Here is a 22,676-nt window from a genome sequence, read left to right as displayed (position 1 = left end):
GTTTTGTTTCCCTTTTTGTGGATCGGTATTACGTTTGCAATTTTCCAGTCTGTCGGTACCACCCCTGTGTCAAGAGACTGCTGCATGATCTTGGTTAGCGGTTTGTAAATAACTTCTTTCATTTCTTTGAGTACTATTGGGAGGATCTCATCAGGCCCAGGGGATTTGTTGATTTTAAGAGCTCCTAGTCCCTTTAACACTTCTGCCTCAGTTATGCTAAAGTTATTTAAAACTGGATAGGAACTGGATGACATGTGGGGCATGTTGTCAGTATCTTCCTTTGTAAAAACTTGTGAAAAGTAATCATTTAATATATTTGCTTTTTTTTTTTCTTCATTTACGATTTTGCCATTTGTATCTCTTAAACATTTAATCTCCTCTTTGAATGTTCTCTTGCTGTTGTAATATTGGAAACACCTTCCTGATTAATTACAGGTGGAGAAGGTTGACCACTATTTCCCAGCAACTTCCTCAAATACTGACTTTACCTGCAGCAGCAGTGTTCAAAGATGCTCAGTGAATGGAAGTGTACCTGGATGATGCGGATTGAGATGAAATGAAACTGTCAATTGTCAATTCTTTCAGTGTGTATGGAAGAAAATGTTACTCTGCTGCCCTCTGGTGCATGAAGTGTGATTTGTATGAGATACAGTTGAGCTTGTATGCAGTTACATTGTAATTATATTATAAAGACACATACAGTATTCATTTAAACTAGACTCACTGTATGGAATTAACACGTGTGTTCTAAAATTCATGCTGCCCACTGTCCAAAATAGTTCTGATTTTTGACGTTCTACAGTACCATGGTCCAGTGCAAATAGGTGTAGTTGAGAGACAGCTAATATAAAGTGTCTTTGATATACAGAAGCTTTGTTATCAGAATTCATTGCACCCAGGATGTGAGTTTGTTCCAGTGTAGACTCCAGCTCAGATCTCCACTGGCATGATTTGAAACACGCTGCTGCAGATCACGATGTTTAGGCGCTGGTTTCCACTTCCTTCTCACTCAGACCAGTAGGTTTCTGCTCAGGAAGGACACTGTTTCTCATGTCCTGCTTTAAAAAGACTTTGACTTCAGTGGAAGTTTTCCTGTGGTCTCTTGTGAATTTCTTCATCTGAATGATGACAAACCCCAAAAAGATGCAACCCAACAAGCGCAGGCCCAATATTAATCCAATGAAGAGGAGCCTGTAAAATAAAGCAGAGTTAGTGAGGAGCACAGGGCTTCAAGCAGAGTTACTGAGGAGCGCAGGGCTTCAAGCAGAGTTAGTGAGGAGCACAGGGCTTCAAGCAGAGTTAGTGAGGAGCACAGGGCTTCAAGCAGAGTTAGTGAGGAGCACAGGGCTTCAAGCAGAGTTAGTGAGGAGCACAGGGCTTCAAGCAGAGTTAGTGAGGAGCACAGGGCTTCAAGCAGAGTTAGTGAGGAGCACAGGGCTTCAAGCAGAGTTAGTGAGGAGCACAGGGCTTCAAGCAGAGTTAGTGAGGAGCACAGGGTTTCAAGCAGAGTTAGTGAGGAGCACAGGGCTTCAAGCAGAGTTAGTGAGGAGCACAGTGCTTCAAGCAGAGTTAGTGAGGAGCACAGTGTTTCAAGCAGAGTTACTGAGGAGGACAGGGCTTCAAGCAGAGTTAGTGAGGAGCACAGGGCTTCAAGCAGAGTTAGTGAGGAGCACAGGGCTTCAAGCAGAGTTACTGAGGAGCACAGGGCTTCAAGCAGAGTTAGTGAGGAGCACAGGGCTTCAAGCAGAGTTAGTGAGGAGCACAGGGCTTCAAGCAGAGTTAGTGAGGAGCACAGGGCTTCAAGCAGAGTTAGTGAGGAGCACAGGGCTTCAAGCAGAGTTAGTGAGGAGCACAGGGCTTCAAGCAGAGTTACTGAGGAGCACAGGGCTTCAAGTTCCTTAATAAATACATGCGTACTTACACATAATTACAATGTTATTATGCATAGTTACAATGCACTTCATGTGTAATTTTTTTATATGTTATAACCCTAACCCTAACTAACTTGTGGACGCAGACATTAGACCATCTGCCCATTCCATGAATCTCTCACACTACTCTTAGTAAGAGTGACATGCTCCACCATGTGTTACCTGAATGAGACGTTGTTGTACACCCTGCATGATACACCATGTGTTACCTGAATGAGACGTTGTTATACACCCTGCATGATCTAACATGTGTTACCTGAATGAGACGTTGTTATACACCCTGCATGATCCAACATGTGTTACCTGAATGAGACGTTGTTATACACCCTGCATGATCCAACATGTGTTACCTGAATGAGACGTTGTTATACACCCTGCATGCTCCACCATGTGTTACCTGAATGAGACGTTATTATACACCCTGCATGATCCAACATGTGTTACCTGAATGAGACGTTATTATACACCCTGCATGATCCAACATGTGTTACCTGAATGAGACGTTGTTATACACCCTGCATGATCCAACATGTGTTACCTGAATGAGACGTTGTTATACACCCTGCATGATCCAACATGTGTTACCTGAATGAGACGTTGTTATACACCCTGCATGAGGCCCAAGACATGTGTTCAAAAAAATGACTACGTTGTTATAAACCCTGCAAAATCCAACATGCACAAGGGCCTGAATGAAACGTTGTTAAACACAAAGCAAGACAAAAAGCAAAACTGTAACAGTTTCCAGAATGGGCAATGCCTACACCCTGCATGATCAACATGTGTTACCTGAATGAGAACCAAAAACACCAACATGCTTCACCAGCTCCCTCTACCTGAATGAGAAGCAGAGGCCTCCTTTTATATCAGGTGGCTGGGCGCTGATTGATCGTTAATCAACCTAATCAACTAATCAACCCCAGCCACCTGAACAGTGGATAAAGCCCAGGCAGGTGCAGGGGAAAAAAACCCCATTTTATGCCAATTTAAACACAAAAGAAAGGGCACAAGGGCACAAAACAAAACAATTTAAACACACAAAGAAAGACAAAAAGCAAAACTTACAAAAATAAGACGTTGTTTCCAGGCTGGGCAATGCCTTCACTGGATGTGTTACCTGAATGAGACGTTGTTGTACACCCTGCATCCTCAGCTGTGTTACCTGAATGAGAAGTTGAGGCCTCCTTGCATGATCAGGTGGCTGTTACCTGAATGAGACGTTGTTATACACCCTGCATGATCTAACATGTGTTACCTGAATGAGACGTTGTTAACACCCTGCATGCAGGGGACATTGTTACCTCCCTGAGACGTTGTTATAGGGCCCTGCATGCTCCAACATGTGTTACCTGAATGAGACGTTGTTATACACCCTGCATGATCCAACATGTGTTACCTGAATGAGACGTTGTTATACACCCTGCATGATCCAACATGTGTTACCTGAATGAGACGTTGTTATACACCCTGCATGATCCACCATGTGTTACCTGAATGAGACGTTGTTATACACCCTGCATGCTCCACCATGTGTTACCTGAATGAGACGTTATTATACACCCTGCATGATCCAACATGTGTTACCTGAATGAGACGTTATTATACACCCTGCATGATCCAACATGTGTTACCTGAATGAGACGTTGTTATACACCCTGCATGATCCAACATGTGTTACCTGAATGAGACGTTGTTGTACACCCTGTATGATCTAACATGTGTTACCTGAATGAGACGTTGTTGTACACCCTGCATGCTCCATGACCCCCACACTTCTTGGTCCCCCATTTCATGCATGTTGAGTCAATCAGGGCTCCAAAATAAATTGGAGCTGGGATTCCACCTGAAAAGAAACAGTCAATGCATTGCAAAGCTACACGCTCTCCCTTGAAGCTAGAAGCCAGTAAGATCACTTTGGAAACCCGGCAGCAGAGATCGCTATCATACTGATAAAACAGTGCAGACGCATGAACTGTGACCAAACTTGTTGCATCTAATTGACTTCCCTTCTTTTGAATTGAGCCACTGTCGAGCTGCGACGAAGAGGGGATGCAAAGCTTTTCAATGGCCGATTATATACTTTGGGGCAGACTGCAATTTTTACATCTTACAGCTCCAGGGGAAACAATGTTTTTTACCAGGTTTAATACCCCTCTGTCTTTCCAGTTGTACTGCGGGAAGAAGAAGCAAGCGGCTCTTATTCATGCCAGTGAACCAGGACTCATTAGGGGCTGTAATGCCTGAACCAGGACTCATTAGGGGCTGTATGTATGCTCTGAACCAGGACTCATTAGGGGCTGTATGTATGCTCTGAACCAGGACTCATTAGGGGCTGTATGTATGCTCTGAACCAGGACTCATTAGGGGCTGTACGTATGCTCTGAACCAGGACTCATTAGGGGCTGTATGTACGCACTGAACCAGGACTCATTAGGGGCTGTATGTATGCACTGAACCAGGACTCATTAGGGGCTGTATGTATGCACTGAACCAGGACTCATTAGGGGCTGTATGTATGCACTGAACCAGGACTCATTAGGGGCTGTATGTATGCACTGAACCAGGACTCATTAGGGGCTGTACGTATGCTCTGAACCAGGACTCATTAGGGGCTGTATGTATGCACTGAACCAGGACTCATTAGGGGCTGTACGTATGCTCTGAACCAGGACTCATTAGGGGCTGTATGTATGCACTGAACCAGGACTCATTAGGGGCTGTACGTACGCACTGAACCAGGACTCATTAGGGGCTGTATGTATGCACTGAACCAGGACTCATTAGGGGCTGTATGTATGCACTGAACCAGGACTCATTAGGGGCTGTACGTATGCTCTGAACCAGGACTCATTAGGGGCTGTACGTATGCTCTGAACCAGGACTCATTAGGGGCTGTATGTATGCACTGAACCAGGACTCATTAGGGGCTGTATGTATGCTCTGAACCAGGACTCATTAGGGGCTGTATGTACGCACTGAACCAGGACTCATTAGGGGCTGTATGTACCAGCACTGAACCAGGACTCATTAGGGGCTGTATGTATGCACTGAACCAGGACTCATTAGGGGCTGTATGTATGCTACTGAACCAGGACTCATTAGGGGCTGTATGTATGCTCTGAACCAGGACTCATTAGGGGCTGTATGAACCAGGACTCATTAGGGGCTGTATGTATGTACTGAACCAGGACTCATTATTTTTATATCATATTATCATTCTTAAATAAAATAAAAATAAATTAAACTTACCAAATGCTCTCAGTGCCAGAGTGTACATTCCCACCGATAGTGATTTCAGCTCTGGATCCACACACCTGTCCATGTACAAAACAGAGTGGAAGAACAATCATTACACTTTGATGCAGTTTAACTGGTGTGGACATCATGACATTAAAAACAGCTTAGAGGCTCCCAAACCTGACAAAAATAGAAAGACACCAGTAATAAAAATAAAAAAATAATAAAAAAAGAGAATTAAAAAAGAAATAAGTAAATACTCTGACCTAAGTGACTGCCACTCTGTGTGCTCAAGTAATTGTCATTGACAACAATAGAAAAGCAGGGATGGAAATCAGACTCCCATTGCATAGCAGTTTGACCCATTCCTGGTTTTACTATGAGTTTAATAAGACACACCTGAGCTTGTTGCATATAATAATGTGACTAATCAAGCTCTGAGCAAAACCTGGAATGAGTGAAAGTGTAATGCAATAGGAGTCTTATGTCCATCCCTGGAAATGGAAACTCGATTCACGGGAGCTGTTCACAAGGCTGTGCTGGATCTTCCTCCTATACAGACACGGACTGAGTCTGCTTTATACCTGTCTATTGTGAAAGAGAACTAGACAGCTAGAACTGAAGAGCAGCTCTTGAACTCGGATCAGAGCACCTTAACAAAGGAAGCACTGAGAATGAGTGCAAATGCAGGAGCCAAATGTATTAATGAGTTCCTGTCCGGGCAGTGTTGATGTTGGTATTATAGCAGTGCATTTATATTGATTAGTGGAGGCTGGTATTCTTGTATGTATATTAGCTGTGCTGAGGAGCAGTATTGCATTGCTCAACCTGCAGCGCAGATCTGTTCTAAAGAAATCCCTGGATACATCCAGCATCTCAGTTGACAAGCTATTTTCTTTTCCATGGTGGTTTGTGTACTGACTCACCTAGACTGGGAGAGACGGGTTGTGGTTCACTGTATATCTCAACTGTATGAAAAACTACACTTTAAAGAATGCACTTGTAACAGTGCACTTTACTGGAAGGAAGCCAGGCTGGTTTACCTGAGATTTACAATGAATATCGGCATGCTTCCCAGAGAAAGAATGAAGAAACTCAAGGACAGGAACACCAAGTAATATATGAACATTCTGGAACACTTCTCCTCTCGTGGGCATTGTCCCAGAACTGCAGAGAAATTCCCAGATCCTGACTTGGGAAAAGCTTCAATACATCTGCAGGCATGAAACGTCTAGAAAAAGGGAAATGAGAAAGCAATTTAAGGTAAAGGCATATGATTAGGGTGTTCATGCATTTTCTTTTTTTTAATTCTCAATTTTTTAATTTATTTGTATTTCATTAAGCAAAGTGGTGGTTCTGGCAGGGAACTCACTTTAACCTTAGATCAAATCACATAAACATCAAGCATATTTTAGGGACTTCCAATACCAGATCAAATCATCAGTTGAATAACTAGTATCTCATTCGTCCTCGATATACAGTACGTCCAATGATTGGCAAGGAAAGGATTTATATCTTACTGCAATCTATTATGCCCCTGTTCCCCAGCCTCCTCCTGCTTTTTGGAAGCTATCCTGCCCTCCAGACTCCTCACTTATCTGTAAGCTAATTTATGGGCTGGGGTACCTTGAAAAGGCAAGGCCAAAGGTCAAAGAATATAGTGTAAAATATGTATAATGTAATAGTGTTGTCTATGTTTTAATAAATAATTTATCCTGACTGAATTATTTTTGTCTACCCAATTTGAATGTTGCCTCATCGATGGAACACAAAAGAGAGCTAAAAATCAATGTCTATTCCAGCTGTCAAACCAAACCTGTCGAATCTAAGCAATGGATGTTACCAAGGTAATGAACCCAGGAAGTGAGGTCACAGCGTGAGAAGTCTGGAGGGACGTGAACAATGAATGGTTTGTAAGACATCAGGAGCATGAATGGAATATTGTGTAGGTTGGCCTCACCGTGTTTTTTCCACTTCCTCTGGATATGTTACAACCAGCAAAGCAAGGGGAAACGTACGTCATCCCATTCTCTCCGCACACTGGCTCCCACTGGTTCACTGGGCAACCACAGCCAGAGTTACAGGCCACCAACACTCTGCTCTCCAAGTCTGAAATCCCTGTTCTGAAATACAACCATAACTAGTTGTACATGTTGACTTTGGCCTATGTTTTGCACTGTTTCTATTAAAATATTTCAGTTTAAAGAGTGGTCACATTACTCCAGCTACAGCCAACTAGCTCATACAAATAATGAATAAATAAAGCACAGTTCTAGATATTGAAAGTCCTTCTGTATAATTCTGCCAAAGCATTCTCACCCTGCATAGGAAACTGTGAGTCCAGCGATCTCAGTGTTTTCACAAGCCAATGCAAAATAAGGTAAGATACAGAGGCTGCCAAGGACAGCTGTGCCTAGTCCCACCTTGACTGCTCCCAGGAGATCTAGCTTAAACTTCTTCATGATAAGACCACTGAAGAAAATCCCCAAGGAAACAGCCGGCATGCTGGTAACACCTAAAGAACAAAGAAAAAACGTTTGACCCAGCTCTTGAAAAAACAAAGAACAAAGAAAAAAACATTTGACCCAGCTCTTGAAAATGTGGAGCAGACTAATAAAAATGTGCGGCAACCTTCTCTTTAAAACTGAAATGTATTTATACAGATGCAAAATGATTGGGTGGAATATTTGTTCTTCATTTAAAAAAATAAATACTAAAATAAATCTACAATCTCTAAAAGTTTGCTTGTGGTTTTCCCGTGCATTGTCCCTGGTTGTACTGTGTTTTTGTGAATATGCTGGCCCTTACCTCTTTACCCCACCTTCACTGTAATTTGATTTGCTTTTATTATGCCATATTTTTACAAGGGAACTGACAAGACAAATAACAGATTTAGAGGAGGGACCAATGATCTACTCAATGCTAACAAGATATTTAGTGAAGTTGATTTGAGTGGGACAAAACAGGAAATACATGCCACACCACCAGTCAATCAATATGTATTGATCTGTTGCAATGTTTGTGGAGGGAAACGTATTTCATTTCTGAAAAATCCTGTAGTGGAAATTCTCAATTCATCAGCATCGTTCTGAGAGAGGAAAGATAACATTTTACATCAAGGGTCTCTAATTACTGTGTATTTACTTAATGTAAAGTGTTACCGGATGAAAAACAACCATTCGAGCTACAGGACTGGAAACAGATATTTTTTTAACTTACCTATTAAAAAGTTAGTTTTGGATGCAGATTCTCCAAACTGTTGTTCTAAGTATTTTGGTGTGTACGTTATCAAAATGATGACCCCATTGACCATTATAATGTTTGCTGTGAGATATAAAATGTAGATCTTGTTTGTGAGCAGACGCTTCAAGGATGGCAAAAAATCTGCAGGAAAAAAGGAGATTATCATTAAAATATAAAAAATACTACAGTGATAGTATTTTTTATTGTAGTCTTGTTTTGTGAAGCAGGAGTATTTAATAAACGACATGTAGGCATCGGAACGTCAGGTACAGCACAGTTACAGTGCAGGTGTAGTCTTAGAAAGCAGTTGTGGCAAAGCGCCCGCCCCTGTGTGTATTTTGTGTTATATGTTGTGTGTTAATGTTGGTGTATAGTCATTGGTACACGGGATATAAACGGGTCTGTGTAACACAAGTGTTTAAAATGTATATTTGTATTTAAGCACGAGGATTGCACAGCACTTCACATGCAAGTAAAAAGTAATAATATGTGAGCACGGGGAATTGCACTTTATTAATTCACGTGCGGTTGTACAGAGACTCCAATTGAATGATTGATTAGCAATCGAGTCTCGGTACAGCTGCATAAAAGCTGCATGTTTTCACCCACTCTGGGGTTGTGTGTTCGGTGAGTGGAGAACGGGATTGGAGAGGAGAGAATTAAAAACGAGAAAAGTAAACAAAGTAAAATATATATAACAGTTGTTTTCACTCACTGTGCTTGTTTGTTAGTCCGTTTTGTTTGTCTGTTTATTTTGGCCTCACGTGCCGTGTGCTTTTTTTGTTACAAACCTTTTATTTTTTGTCTGTTTAATTATTAAACTGTGCATCAGTGCCTTCACCATTCTAAAACCTGTGTTCTGAGTCGGTTCCTGTTTCTGGTCTGATGTCACCCACTGCAGCCATCTTTGTGACACAGTCCATTGTCAGAATGTGGTGTGCATACCAAATCTGAACTGTATAATGTCATAAAGTGGTACGCGGTCAAAATTAGAAGTCCAGCGCAAAGTTGCAGAAGTAAAAAAAATGTACAAGACCCAATGTATTGCACAAGACCAATATTCACATACTATTTTCTTAATGTGGAAAAATATGATAAATGCAATAAAAAAGATGTAAGACTGAAAACAGTGTAACGTACCAGATTTGAATGGGTGCTTCCCTGCTTTCTTAGCAAAAGTTGTTTAGCCATGAGTGAGCAAGTGCAGTGCACTGAGTACCACTTTTTACCACGTACCTGAAAATAACACTACACCGGTGCTGTTGATATGTCCAGCTTTGCATCAAATCCCAAATCTTCCGATTATGCTTTATCACCATAACAAATTATCTTAAGAATTAATAAAACTAAAAGAACATAGCAACAAGCCAAAAATCAACAAATATAATTTGTACAAAATTAAGAAAACAATGGAGCAACTCAAATACAAAATGTACCCTTTGCAACGTCTATGAGTTTGGGCTGTTCGTCTGTTGCGTTTGTTTGCTGGTTTCCTTGTAACAGATTTTGTTCTGCTGTGGTGCTGGAATCTTTTTCCGGACCTGCTTCTTTGGGCAGAGTTTTGGGCAGAAAAAAGAATGGAAATGCAGAAAGCAAGCTGGTTCCTCCAGCGATTATAAAGCCAAGCCACCAAGCACCGACCCAACGGGAATCCTTCATTGATATGGCAATACTTCCTGCAAAAAATAACTTAAGTAAATAAATAAGTTAATAAATACATACATACAAAATGGATACTAGCGTGACACAATATAAGAGACTCAATATTTTCTTTTTTTAACTAATATTTTTGACACTGAAGGGTCAAATGCTGAGCACAAAACAACAGCTAACATGATACAACAGCAATGCAATACATACTGTACATTCCCATACACAAGAAAACACAAATCAGAGCTTAACAATTAACCAACTGTCTAAGTACAGTGCTGTCCATACTTTTTGGCCATCCTTGCAAACTGGCGTTTTTTGTGCTAAGTTTGTGTTTTTTTTAATGACTTACCAAGATCAACAAACCCGATGTCTACATACAGCCTTGCACAAAACGCACTCAGCGTGAACCCAAAAAGAGGTCCAATCACTGCAATGGTATGGAGGCACCCTGAAACACACAGAGGAAGAAAAAAGACAATCTCCAATTCGGTTTTCATTAAGACAGTTCTAAGAACGTTGAGTCTTAAAGGATCTCAGGGATTCAGCATCAACAACAAGGCTTTGTACTCCATACCATACACTGTGTAAAGAAGGGTCTTCTACCCCATCTCCCAAGTCTATCTCCACTTCATTTCCAGCTGTGCTGAGTTTAATGTATTGGCTAGTTTGAACTTTAATAGCCCCTTTTAAGGTTTTAACAACTTCAGCCCCCCCACCCCCCCCCCCCCCCCCACCCCCCGAACCTTTTTTGTTCTAAATAGATTGTTATACACTAACTCTGTCTTTTAATCCCTGGGATTACTCTGGTTTCTCTTTGGGGACTCTCTCACTAACGCTAACTCACTATTATACAATGTCATCACAATCTCATTTGATTTGTACTCTACACTTTTGACTATCTAGCCAAGCATTCTGTTTGCCTTTCATGGGTCATTTCCACATCACGAGTCAAAGGCAGAGTTACCAATGTAAAAGGCTGAGTTTTCTGGGCTGGCGAAATCATCAATGAATGAAATTCCCAGCGGTGTAATGGTTGCTTCACCAACCCCTCGTAGCACGTTCCCCAGCAACACAGCAACCCACATCAGGGAGCCTCCATCATGTTCACAACCTGGACAAAAGAAAGGATGCGTGTGTAAAATGAAATACAATCCATGAGGGGGTTATAGATGCAGATGCAAACTCGACACGATATCAAGTTTTTTTTTTTTTTTTTTTTAATTATTGTCAGCAGAGGCTGGGTACAAACCAACGACCACGCAAACCACAAATTAACTTCTTAACCGCTATGCAAATAAGGCATCTCTCTGACAGGGGTCAGAATCTGTATTGGCAGTGCATCACACAACACTGCCCCTTACACAAAGACTCAACAGGACAGGCAGCTTTCTCTGGTTTTGTATTGATCTCAGTGTGCATTAGCATGCCTTACCCGCTATTCTGGAATATTGTTGCTGGGCCTCAAGCTCAGTAAGCTGGCCTGGGTCTTGTGAACACGGGAAGCTCGCTGTGCTGGAGTTAGTTGAAGCTGATATTGTTGTTTCGTATTTATAGCTGTGAAGAAAACCACCAGACTCTGCATAAAGACTTTCAAATAGCTAAGGACTGTTTGTGCAAAAACAAGAACATCTGACATAATGTCAATCAACATTTTGAAGCAATACCTTCAATTAATTTCAGTTCTAGGACCTAACTTTATCCACAAAAGAAAACTCTTACTGTCCCATGAGGAAATGAGGTAGCGCCATGAGTAATGTTCCAATAGACATCAGCATGCATCCAGCACCAATTATTTTTGGTCTGTGAAACTTTGCTCCAAAGTAGCTTACCAATGGTAACACCAGCAAATTACCTAAAATAAACACACAAGCTGAGTTCTGGTCCCTTAAACCAAGCAGGCATGCTCATAAGATAGAGTGAAAAATTGCATAGAAAATGGGCTTTTGACGTCATACCTACCCATTTCAAAGCTGCCGTCAATAACCCCAATAACAGAACTAGGAATCTCAAATCTCCTCTCTATCTGGGTAATGGAACTTTTCATGTAGCTTCCAGATAATGCTTTGGAAAAGTATGTAAACGATAGAGCTACCAAAAACATCTGTCAAGAAAACAAAGGTATAAAGATATAATGCAAACAAAGATATAATGCAAGTTTACTATTTTGCACCATTATTCTATCCCGTACCTTGCACCCCATAGGAAACGAATGGCTAGATTCTCAGTTGTAACCCCTCTAGACAGACCACTTGCCTATAAGATAACTTGATATGAATCTTCAAGTATAAGCCAAATCATGCTGCTTTACTACTGTTTCCATTTACTATGAATTCAGAATAATTTTACTTAAAAAATGGGTTTCTGCATCTGTAACGTCCAATACAGACTGTACCAGGATTTAGCATTGTGAAATATGTTCTTGAGGTATAATACAGCCTGCTCATTAACATGATATGCAGGTTATCAGCTATATATTTAGAAGTCAAGCAGTCTGAGTGTGGTAAAACAGGTAGCGTTATGTTCCAGCCCCAGTATCAGAAACCAGCAGGCATGTCGCAATACTTTCTGGAGCCACTGCACATGCTCTTGTGGAGTATTGGACCTGAACTTTATAACACATCTTCCACAGCCTTTTCTGTGTGCTTGTTATGCGTGTGTCACAAAGGGAGTTCAAGGTTATACACACAGTAGCACACGCCACCCTGATGCCCAAAAGAAATCGACAAACATTATCTACAACCTGAAATGACAAAAAAGCTATCCGCTGCAAAATAGTACACTGATGAAGATGTTAGCTGAAACATTTTGCTACCTGATTTAGAGGTTCGTTTGAACAGCCTATACACTGCTGATAACCCCAAGTTGTTTATAGAGCATTTTCCAGCATTGGGGAACCCCCCTGGAGTTCCTCACAACTTATTTTTAAGTGTAATCCCATATGGAGTTGATGCAATACAGGATGATTCCTCAGTGCTGTAAAAGGTTAAAGGCTGGTCAAATCAAACCATGATTTCCAAGTTTGAAAGGTACAGCGCAAGAAACCCACCCAGAGCATGTACTGGATGAAACCAGAAAGAAACCCACCCAGAGCATGTACTGGATGAAACCAGAAAGAAACCCACCCAGAGCATGTACTGGATGAAACCAGAAAGAAACCCACCCAGAGCATGTACTGGATGAAACCAGAAAGAAACCCACCCAGAGCATGTACTGGATGAAACCAGAAAGAAACCCACCCAGAGCATGTACTGGATGAAACCAGAAAGAAACCCACCCAGAGCATGTACTGGATGAAACCAGAAAGCCGCAGGTGTGGTGAAAACGGCCACCGTTCAGACCAGTCCTGGCGGTTGATACCGGCGGAAAAGGGTGTGGTCCTTGTGGTCCCTCTCCGGACCGGGCCCAGGAGGTGCCCCGACGTCGAGCATGTTAAAGAAGTCGACGACGAAAGGACGGAAAAGTGACAGACGAGAAAGAAAGGGTAAAAACAAAAAAAAGAGGAGGTTTTTTATTTATGCGAGACTAGGAGATCCACCGCGTAGGGTGAAGACTGTGTTAAAACCGTCGACCGGCTCACCTAGCTCGGGCTCTTGTCTGACGTTCAATTTTTTTATATAAAATAATATTTCCTTTGTGTTTTACTTTACCCTGTTCCCGGTTTTTGTTTCGTTAAAATTGTGGTTGTCTCTTTTTCGTGTTGAAGGTTTGTATTCGCATTTCCAAACCCACCCAGAGCATGTACTGGATGAAACCAGAAAGAAACCCACCCAGAGCATGTACTGGATGAAACCAGAAAGAAACCCACCCAGAGCATGTACTGGATGAAACCAGAAAGAAACCCACCCAGAGCATGTACTGGATGAAACCAGAAAGAAACCCACCCAGAGCATGTACTGGATGAAACCAGAAAGAAACCCATCCAGAGCATGTACTGGATGAAACCAGAAAGAAAACCATCCAGAGCATGTACTGGATGAAACCAGAAAGAAAACCATCCAGAGCATGTACTGGATGAAACCAGAAAGAAACCCACCCAGAGCATGTACTGGATGAAACCAGAAAGAAAACCATCCAGAGCATGTACTGGATGAAACCAGAAAGAAACCCATCCAGAGCATGTACTGGATGAAACCAGAAAGAAAACCATCCAGAGCATGTACTGGATGAAACCAGAAAGAAACCCATCCAGAGCATGTACTGGATGAAACCAGAAAGAAACCCACCCAGAGCATGTACTGGATGAAACCAGAAAGAAACCCATCCAGAGCATGTACTGGATGAAACCAGAAAGAAACCCACCCAGAGCATGTACTGGATGAAACCAGAGAGAAACCCAACCAGAGCATGTACTGGATAAAATCAGAAAGAAACCCACCCAGTGACCCCTATGCCCCCCAAACCAGCAGCGGATACTTTATTAACTGAACAACCAGCTCTATCTCAATGAGCAGCAGTTACTTTATTAACTACCAGCTCTATCTCAACAAGCAGCGCTTACTTTATTAACAACCAGCTCTATCTCAATGAGCAGCGGTTACTTTATTAACAACCAGCTCTATCTCAATGAGCAGCGGTTACTTTATTAACAACCAGCTCTATCTCAACGAGCAGCGGTTACTTTATTAACAACCAGCTCTATCTCAATGAGCAGCGGTTACTTTATTAACAACCAGCTCTATCTCAACAAGCAGCGGTTACTTTATTAACAACCAGCTCTATCTCAACGAGCAGCGGTTACTTTATTAACAACCAACTCTATCTCAATGAGCAGCGGTTACTTTATTAACAACCAGCTCTATCTCAATGAGCAGCGGTTACTTTATTAACAACCAGCTCTATCTCAACAAGCAGCGGTTACTTTATTAACAACCAGCTCTATCTCAATGAGCAGCGGTTACTTTATTAACAACCAGCTCTATCTCAATGAGCAGCGGTTACTTTATTAACAACCAGCTCTATCTCAATGAGCAGCGGTTACTTTATTAACAACCAGCTCTATCTCAATGAGCAGCGGTTACTTTATTAACAACCAGCTCTATCTCAATGAGCAGCGGTTACTTTATTAACCAGCTCTATCTCAATGAGCAGCGGTTACTTTATTAACAACCAGCTCTATCTCAATGAGCAGCGGTTACTTTATTAACAACCAGCTCTATCTCAATGAGCAGCGGTTACTTTATTAACAACCAGCTCTATCTCAATGAGCAGCGGTTACTTTATTAACAACCAGCTCTATCTCAATGAGCAGCGGTTACTTTATTAACCAGCTCTATCTCAATGAGCAGCGGTTACTTTATTAACAACCAGCTCTATCTCAACAAGCAGCGGTTACTTTATTAACAACCAGCTCTATCTCAATGAGCAGCGGTTACTTTATTAACCCAGCTCTATCTCAACGAGCAGCGGTTACTTTATTAACAACCAGCTCTATCTCAACGAGCAGCGGTTACTTTATTAACCAGCTCTATCTCAATGAGCAGCGGTTACTTTATTAACAACCAGCTCTATCTCAATGAGCAGCGGTTACTTTATTAACAACCAGCTCTATCTCAATGAGCAGCGGTTACTTTATTAACCAGCTCTATCTCAATGAGCAGCGGTTACTTTATTAACAACCAGCTCTATCTCAACAAGCAGCGGTTACTTTATTAACAACCAGCTCTATCTCAACAAGCAGCGGTTACTTTATTAACAACCAGCTCTATCTCAATGAGCAGCGGTTACTTTATTAACAACCAGCTCTATCTCAATGAGCAGCGGTTACTTTATTAACAACCAGCTCTATCTCAACAAGCAGCGGTTACTTTATTAACAACCAGCTCTATCTCAATGAGCAGCGGTTACTTTATTAACAACCAGCTCTATCTCAATGAGCAGCGGTTACTTTATTAACAACCAGCTCTATCTCAACAAGCAGCGGTTACTTTATTAACCAGCTCTATCTCAATGAGCAGCGGTTACTTTATTAACAACCAGCTCTATCTCAATGAGCAGCGGTTACTTTATTAACAACCAGCTCTATCTCAATGAGCAGCGGTTACTTTATTAACAACCAGCTCTATCTCAACGAGCAGCGGTTACTTTATTAACCACCAACTCTATCTCAATGAGCAGCGGTTACTTTATTAACAACCAGCTCTATCTCAATGAGCAGCGGTTACTTTATTAACAACCAGCTCTATCTCAATGAGCAGCGGTTACTTTATTAACAACCAGCTCTATCTCAATGAGCAGCGGTTACTTTATTAACAACCAGCTCTATCTCAATGAGCAGCGGTTACTTTATTAACAACCAGCTCTATCTCAATGAGCAGCGGTTACTTTATTAACAACCAGCTCTATCTCAATGAGCAGCGGTTACTTTATTAACCAGCTCTATCTCAATGAGCAGCGGTTACTTTATTAACCAGCTCTATCTCAATGAGCAGCGGTTACTTTATTAACAACCAGCTCTATCTCAATGAGCAGCGGTTACTTTATTAACCAGCTCTATCTCAATGAGCAGCGGTTACTTTATTAACAACCAGCTCTATCTCAACGAGCAGCGGTTACTTTATTAACAACCAACTCTATCTCAACGAGCAGCGGTTACTTTATTAACAACCAGCTCTATCTCAACAAGCAGCGGTTACTTTATTAACAACCAGCTCTATCTCAACGAGCAGCGGTTACTTTATTAACAACCAACTCTATCTCAACGAGCAGCGGTTACTTTATTAACAACCAACTCTATCTCAACGAGCAGCGGTTACTTTATTAACAACCAGCTCTATCTCAATGAGCAGCGGTTACTTTATTAACAACCAGCTCTATCTCAACAAGCAGCGGTTACTTTATTAACAACCAGCTCTATCTCAATGAGCAGCGGTTACTTTATTAACAACCAGCTCTATCTCAATGAGCAGCGGTTACTTTATTAACCAGCTCTATCTCAATGAGCAGCGGTTACTTTATTAACAACCAGCTCTATCTCAACAAGCAGCGGTTACTTTATTAACAACCAGCTCTATCTCAATGAGCAGCGGTTACTTTATTAACCAGCTCTATCTCAATGAGCAGCGGTTACTTTATTAACAACCAGCTCTATCTCAACGAGCAGCGGTTACTTTATTAACAACCAGCTCTATCTCAATGAGCAGCGGTTACTTTATTAACAACCAGCTCTATCTCAACGAGCAGCGGTTACTTTATTAACAACCAGCTCTATCTCAATGAGCAGCGGTTACTTTATTAACAACCTCTATCTCAATGAGCAGCGGTTACTTTATTAACAACCAGCTCTATCTCAACGAGCAGCGGTTACTTTATTAACAACCAACTCTATCTCAACGAGCAGCGGTTACTTTATTAACAACCAACTCTATCTCAACGAGCAGCGGTTACTTTATTAACAACCAGCTCTATCTCAACAAGCAGCGGTTACTTTATTAACAACCAGCTCTATCTCAATGAGCAGCGGTTACTTTATTAACAACCAGCTCTATCTCAATGAGCAGCGGTTACTTTATTAACAACCAGCTCTATCTCAATGAGCAGCGGTTACTTTATTAACAACCAGCTCTATCTCAATGAGCAGCGGTTACTTTATTAACAACCAGCTCTATCTCAATGAGCAGCGGTTACTTTATTAACCAGCTCTATCTCAATGAGCAGCGGTTACTTTATTAACAACCAGCTCTATCTCAATGAGCAGCAGTTACTTTATTAACCAGCTCTATCTCAATGAGCAGCGGTTACTTTATTAACTGTTAACACTGTTACTTACTTACTGACATGTTAACATTTTATTGGTTGCTTAATATAAAACAATAATATTTTATAAGCTACTGAAAAAAAATATAAGCACAAATGTTTAGCAACCATCAGACCCCTAAGCCAAGCTGATGACATCATTGAAATGGGCTTTGCTTTGTTTAAACAGCGGTAAAGATGTTACTATTGTAATGTATTGTTATTTTTTGTAGTTTTTGTTTATAAAGTGTTAGTAAAGTAGTTAGCAGTTATTAAACAAAGTGCCTCTTACAATAATGCAGGCCCCTTTCTACCAGTAGCATTGCTTTTTCACAGGAAGAGTTAAGAAAATGATTTTAAAACCTTGGTTATTTTCACTTTAAATATTCCTTTAAAAGGTTGTGAGTAGATTCTGTTCTTACAATGTTCTTACAAAGAGCTCTTTTGTTGTGGTAATCTTTACACGTTACAGCACATACAGCACAATGACCAGGCACATTAGCACATACCTTCACATTGCGAGTGCAGCATGTTCTTGTTTTTGCTTCTGATGGATCTTCAAGAGGAGGCAGTTCTTTCTTTAAAGGAGGATCAGGAAACCCCTCTGGTCTCGTCTCCACTGTCATTTTTCCTGAACAGGTTTGAGTCTTCTGTGAGCTGTTCAAATGGCTGTGTCCAGATATGCTTTTATATGCTGGCCAGAAAGATTTATTAACAGCTGGTTCTGATTAGGAATTAGCTGCATATTTACAGTTACTATCCCCATGGTAGTTTTCCATAGCAGCAATATACAATTAGTGATACTTAGTTCAAATCATTTCACTAACCCTTCACTAACATTCATGTGAAAAGAAAATTTTACTCATGTATTTGTTAATGTATTTATTAATAACTAGAATTAGTAGTATAACTAGTATTTAAAACGATGCATTCTGTCAATTTTTTCAACAAAAGGCTGTAATTCAAGTTTAAGAGTTTCACATTAGAAACATATTTTGGAAAATATTGAAATACTTTCTACTGTAATGTTTTATTTTGTTTCATGGGATTTCTGTTTACTTAAACGTTTAGTTTGTAACATGAAGTAAAGCTTTACTTTTATTTCCATTAAGAACAATCACAAACATATACACTAACACATCATGTCATTTTAAATTCTTATTGAGCTCATATGAAGTACACATCAAGCAGTGGTTATGGGAACAAATAATTCTTAAGCAGCTAATATGTAATGCTATTCTTTGTCATTGGAATCTAAAAAAAAGCAAAACCAGACATGATTTAGACCGTCACCAGGAGAAATACACATCATCAGAATATAATAATGTCATTTTTTCATTTAAAAAATCTTACTATGTCAGTTGAGTCCTCTGGATCATCCCAAATAAAGCTACTCCTGGTTCATCTACAACAATACCTTCTAAGCTTTCAGAGATAATTAACTAGTATTGATATTTGCACTCCTAATTGTCTTAGCTTGCAGACATCAGGCAACATTATTACCTATACAGGATGATCCCTCTAAAAAGACACACCTGGATTAAAATTATAAAGCAATTAGAATGATTCTCATCAATACCTTAGTTCTGTCTCGATTGCTAGTCCGTTATTGTCTTTAATAATAGTCAAACTGTTTATAGCATCTTTTATAACACATTTATAGATGAATTATTAAGTATTTATAGAGCTGACATGTTTGATGCAGAGTTGACTTGCCGTCCCATAAGGAAATGAGGTAGCACCGTGAGTAAAGTTCCAATAGACATCATCGTGCATCCAGCACCGATTATTTTTGGTCTGTGAAACTTTGCTCAAGAGTAGTTTACAAATGGTAACACTAGCACATTACCTAGAATAAATACACATAGTCCTTTACAGCAGGTGCTCTCAAACTTGTTTTGCTGGGCCCCCCTTTGGAAATGTTTCAGGCTGTGATGACCCCTCCTCCCGCAGTGCAATCTCATATGAATGACTGTACATACTACATAGGAACGCTACACGAAGAAGCAGAGACACTGAATTATGCCTGCAGTCAACGGCGCTGGAGCCTTTCTAAAAGTGTATGTGGAGGGGTCAAGATCCATGAGTGAGGGGCTTGGTGGGTAGCAACGGGTTTCAGGAATAACAAATTGTATTTGGAGCTAATATAAAACACACTTAAATTTAACCAAACATCTCAACTGTAAAATATATAATTAGATTATAAACTGAAACCTTAGCATAATTAGACCCACAGAGGCATAAGCATTTAAAACAGCAGCTAGCAGGGTTAGACGCCTACAGAAAATAATGAGTGGACTGTATAGGATTGCGCAATGTGGAGCAGCAGTGCAGGCTTTCCTATGCACAAGGGGGTCTGGGACCCATCAGCCCCTGGGGAATTTCACATTTGCACACCAGGGCAGTCAGTTTCACACTAAAAACATTCAAAACTGATCTATAGATATTATTTAGGGAGCCTGGGTCCATGAAAAATCATACTATTAGTTAAATTTTTATTTGCATGTAAATCATTATATTATGTGAAGGTTGGAATGAAGTGTTAGGAAAAAGGCAAATGAAAAAACCCAAGCCGCAAGTAACCCACATACACCCAAAATATACATTTAAAAAATACCCCCTACAGCTCCTTCTCATGTAAAAATGACATTTGTAGAGCTTCAAATGTGAAATAAAAATGTGCCAGTTCTATCTTTATCAACAGTCTTATGACATTTCCATTTTGTCAGTAAGTATTTTGTTTTATTATATACAAATATGTAGTTATGATTTGTTCTTAAATTGTGTTGTTTTAAAGTATAATTAACAACCTTTAACTATTGATAATCTGAAGGTCTATTAGTAAATGGTCAAATTTTGATATATAGGAAAGGACGCTAGTGTTGTTCCCCACATTTTAAGAACATAGCACAGTATTCTGATATAGATGTGCTATAAAACAGGCTAACAAGATACCGCCTATATTGTGAAAAAGTGTTGAATTTAAATCAAGGGAAGTATGTTAAAACTATACAATGCATTAGTAAGACCCCATCTTGAATATTGTGTGCAGTTCTGGTCACATCGCTATAAAAAAGATATTGTTGCTCTAGACAGAGTGGTTTGCAAAGAAGAGCGACCAGAATTATTCCGGGCCTAAAAGGCATGTCATATGCAGACCGGCTAAAAGAATTGATTCTGTTCAGTCTTGAACAAAGAAGACACTACGTGGCGACCTAATTCAAGCATCAAAATTCTAAAAGGTATTGACAGTGTCGACGCAAGGGACTTTTTCAGCCTGGAAAAAAGAAAAAAGGACCAGGGGTCACAAATGGAGATTAGAAAAAGGGGCATTCAGAAAAAAAAATAGGAAACACTTTTTTATATAAAGAATCGTGGGGGTCTGGAATCAACTAACAACCAAACGAGAAGGATGGGCCGAATGGCCTCCTCTCGTTTGGTAAACTTTCTTATGGTCTTATGTTCTAAACCAAATAGTGAGAAAAACTGGAACATCAATAGAAAAAACAGAACACTCTATTAATCACACTGGAACATCAATAGAAAAAACAGAACACTCAATCACACTGGAACATCAATAGAAAAAACAGAACACTCAATCACACTGGAACATCAATAGAAAAAAAACAGAACACTCAATCACACTGGAACATCAATAGAAAAAAACAGAACACTCAATCACACTGGAACATCAATAGAAAAAACAGAACACTCAATCACACTGGAACATCAATAGAAAAAAAACAGAAAAAACAGAACACTCAATCACACTGGAACATCAATAGAAAAAACAGAACACTCAATCACACTGGAACATCAATAGAAAAAAAAACAGAACACTCAATCACACTGGAACAACAATAGAAAAAAAAAACAGAACACTCAATCACACAGGAACATCAATAGAAAAAACAGAACACTCAATCACACTGGAACATCAATAGAAAAAACAGAACACTCAATCACACAGGAACATCAAAAGAAAAAACAGAACACTCAATCACACAGGAACATCAAAAGAAAAAACAGAACACTCAATCACACAGGAACATCAATAGAAAAAACAGAACACTCAATCACACTGGAACATCAATAGAAAAAACAGAACACTCAATCACACTGGAACATCAATAGAAAAAACAGAACACTCAATCACACTGGAACATCAATAGAAAAAACAGAACACTCAATCACACTGGAACATCAATAGAAAAAACAGAACACTCAATCACACTGGAACATCAATAGAAAAAACAGAACACTCAATCACACTGGAACATCAATAGAACATCAATAGAAAAAACAGAACACTCAATCACACTGGAACATCAATAGAAAAAACAGAACACAATCACACTGGAACATCAATAGAAAAAACAGAACACTCAATCACACAGGAACATCAAAAGAAAAAACAGAACACTCAATCACACAATCACACTGGAACATCAATAGAAAAAACAGAACACTCAATCACACTGGAACATCAATAGAAAAAACAGAACACAATCACACTGGAACATAGAAAAAACACAGGAACATCTCAATCACACTGGAACATCAATAGAAAAAACAGAACACTCAAATCACACTGGAACATCAATAGAAAAAACAGAACACTCAATCACACAATAGGGAACATCAATAGAAAAAACAGAACACTCAATCACACTGGAACATCAATAGAAAAAACAGAACACTCAATCACACTGGAACATCAATAGAAAAAACAGAACACTAGAAAAAAGAGAACACTCAATCACACGGGAACATCAATAGAAAAAACAGAACACTCAATCACACTGGAACATCAATAGAAAAAACAGAACACTCAATCACACTGGAACATCAATAGAAAAAAAAAAACAGAACACTCAATCA

The 22,676-nt window shown here is 40.0% G+C and overlaps 1 protein-coding gene across 1 annotated transcript in view; it reads right to left on the bottom strand.

The window, feature by feature from the left end:
• Positions 1 to 346: 346 nt before the first annotated feature.
• LOC121320105 (solute carrier organic anion transporter family member 1C1-like) overlaps positions 347 to 22,676 on the bottom strand; it is a 47,733-nt gene continuing 25,403 nt past the window's right edge. The window contains exons 2-15 of the mRNA XM_041258334.1: positions 18,305 to 18,489; positions 12,024 to 12,165; positions 11,784 to 11,916; positions 11,497 to 11,618; positions 11,029 to 11,175; positions 10,414 to 10,512; positions 9,848 to 10,087; positions 8,388 to 8,552; positions 7,488 to 7,683; positions 7,129 to 7,291; positions 6,212 to 6,399; positions 5,181 to 5,245; positions 3,657 to 3,774; positions 347 to 1,191 (exon numbers count right to left, since the gene is read on the bottom strand). Of these exons, the coding sequence (XP_041114268.1) occupies positions 981 to 1,191; positions 3,657 to 3,774; positions 5,181 to 5,245; positions 6,212 to 6,399; positions 7,129 to 7,291; positions 7,488 to 7,683; positions 8,388 to 8,552; positions 9,848 to 10,087; positions 10,414 to 10,512; positions 11,029 to 11,175; positions 11,497 to 11,618; positions 11,784 to 11,916; positions 12,024 to 12,165; positions 18,305 to 18,421 (2,106 nt within the window). The 5' untranslated portion in view covers positions 18,422 to 18,489 and the 3' untranslated portion in view covers positions 347 to 980. The remainder of the gene's footprint in view (positions 1,192 to 3,656; positions 3,775 to 5,180; positions 5,246 to 6,211; positions 6,400 to 7,128; positions 7,292 to 7,487; positions 7,684 to 8,387; positions 8,553 to 9,847; positions 10,088 to 10,413; positions 10,513 to 11,028; positions 11,176 to 11,496; positions 11,619 to 11,783; positions 11,917 to 12,023; positions 12,166 to 18,304; positions 18,490 to 22,676) is intronic.

The sequence above is a fragment of the Polyodon spathula genome, chromosome 8 (assembly GCF_017654505.1).
Source record: "Polyodon spathula isolate WHYD16114869_AA chromosome 8, ASM1765450v1, whole genome shotgun sequence".
NCBI lineage: Eukaryota > Metazoa > Chordata > Actinopteri > Acipenseriformes > Polyodontidae > Polyodon > Polyodon spathula.
The sequence above is the reverse complement of the archived record's forward strand: the minus strand, read 5'-3'. Positions and strand labels throughout refer to the sequence as shown.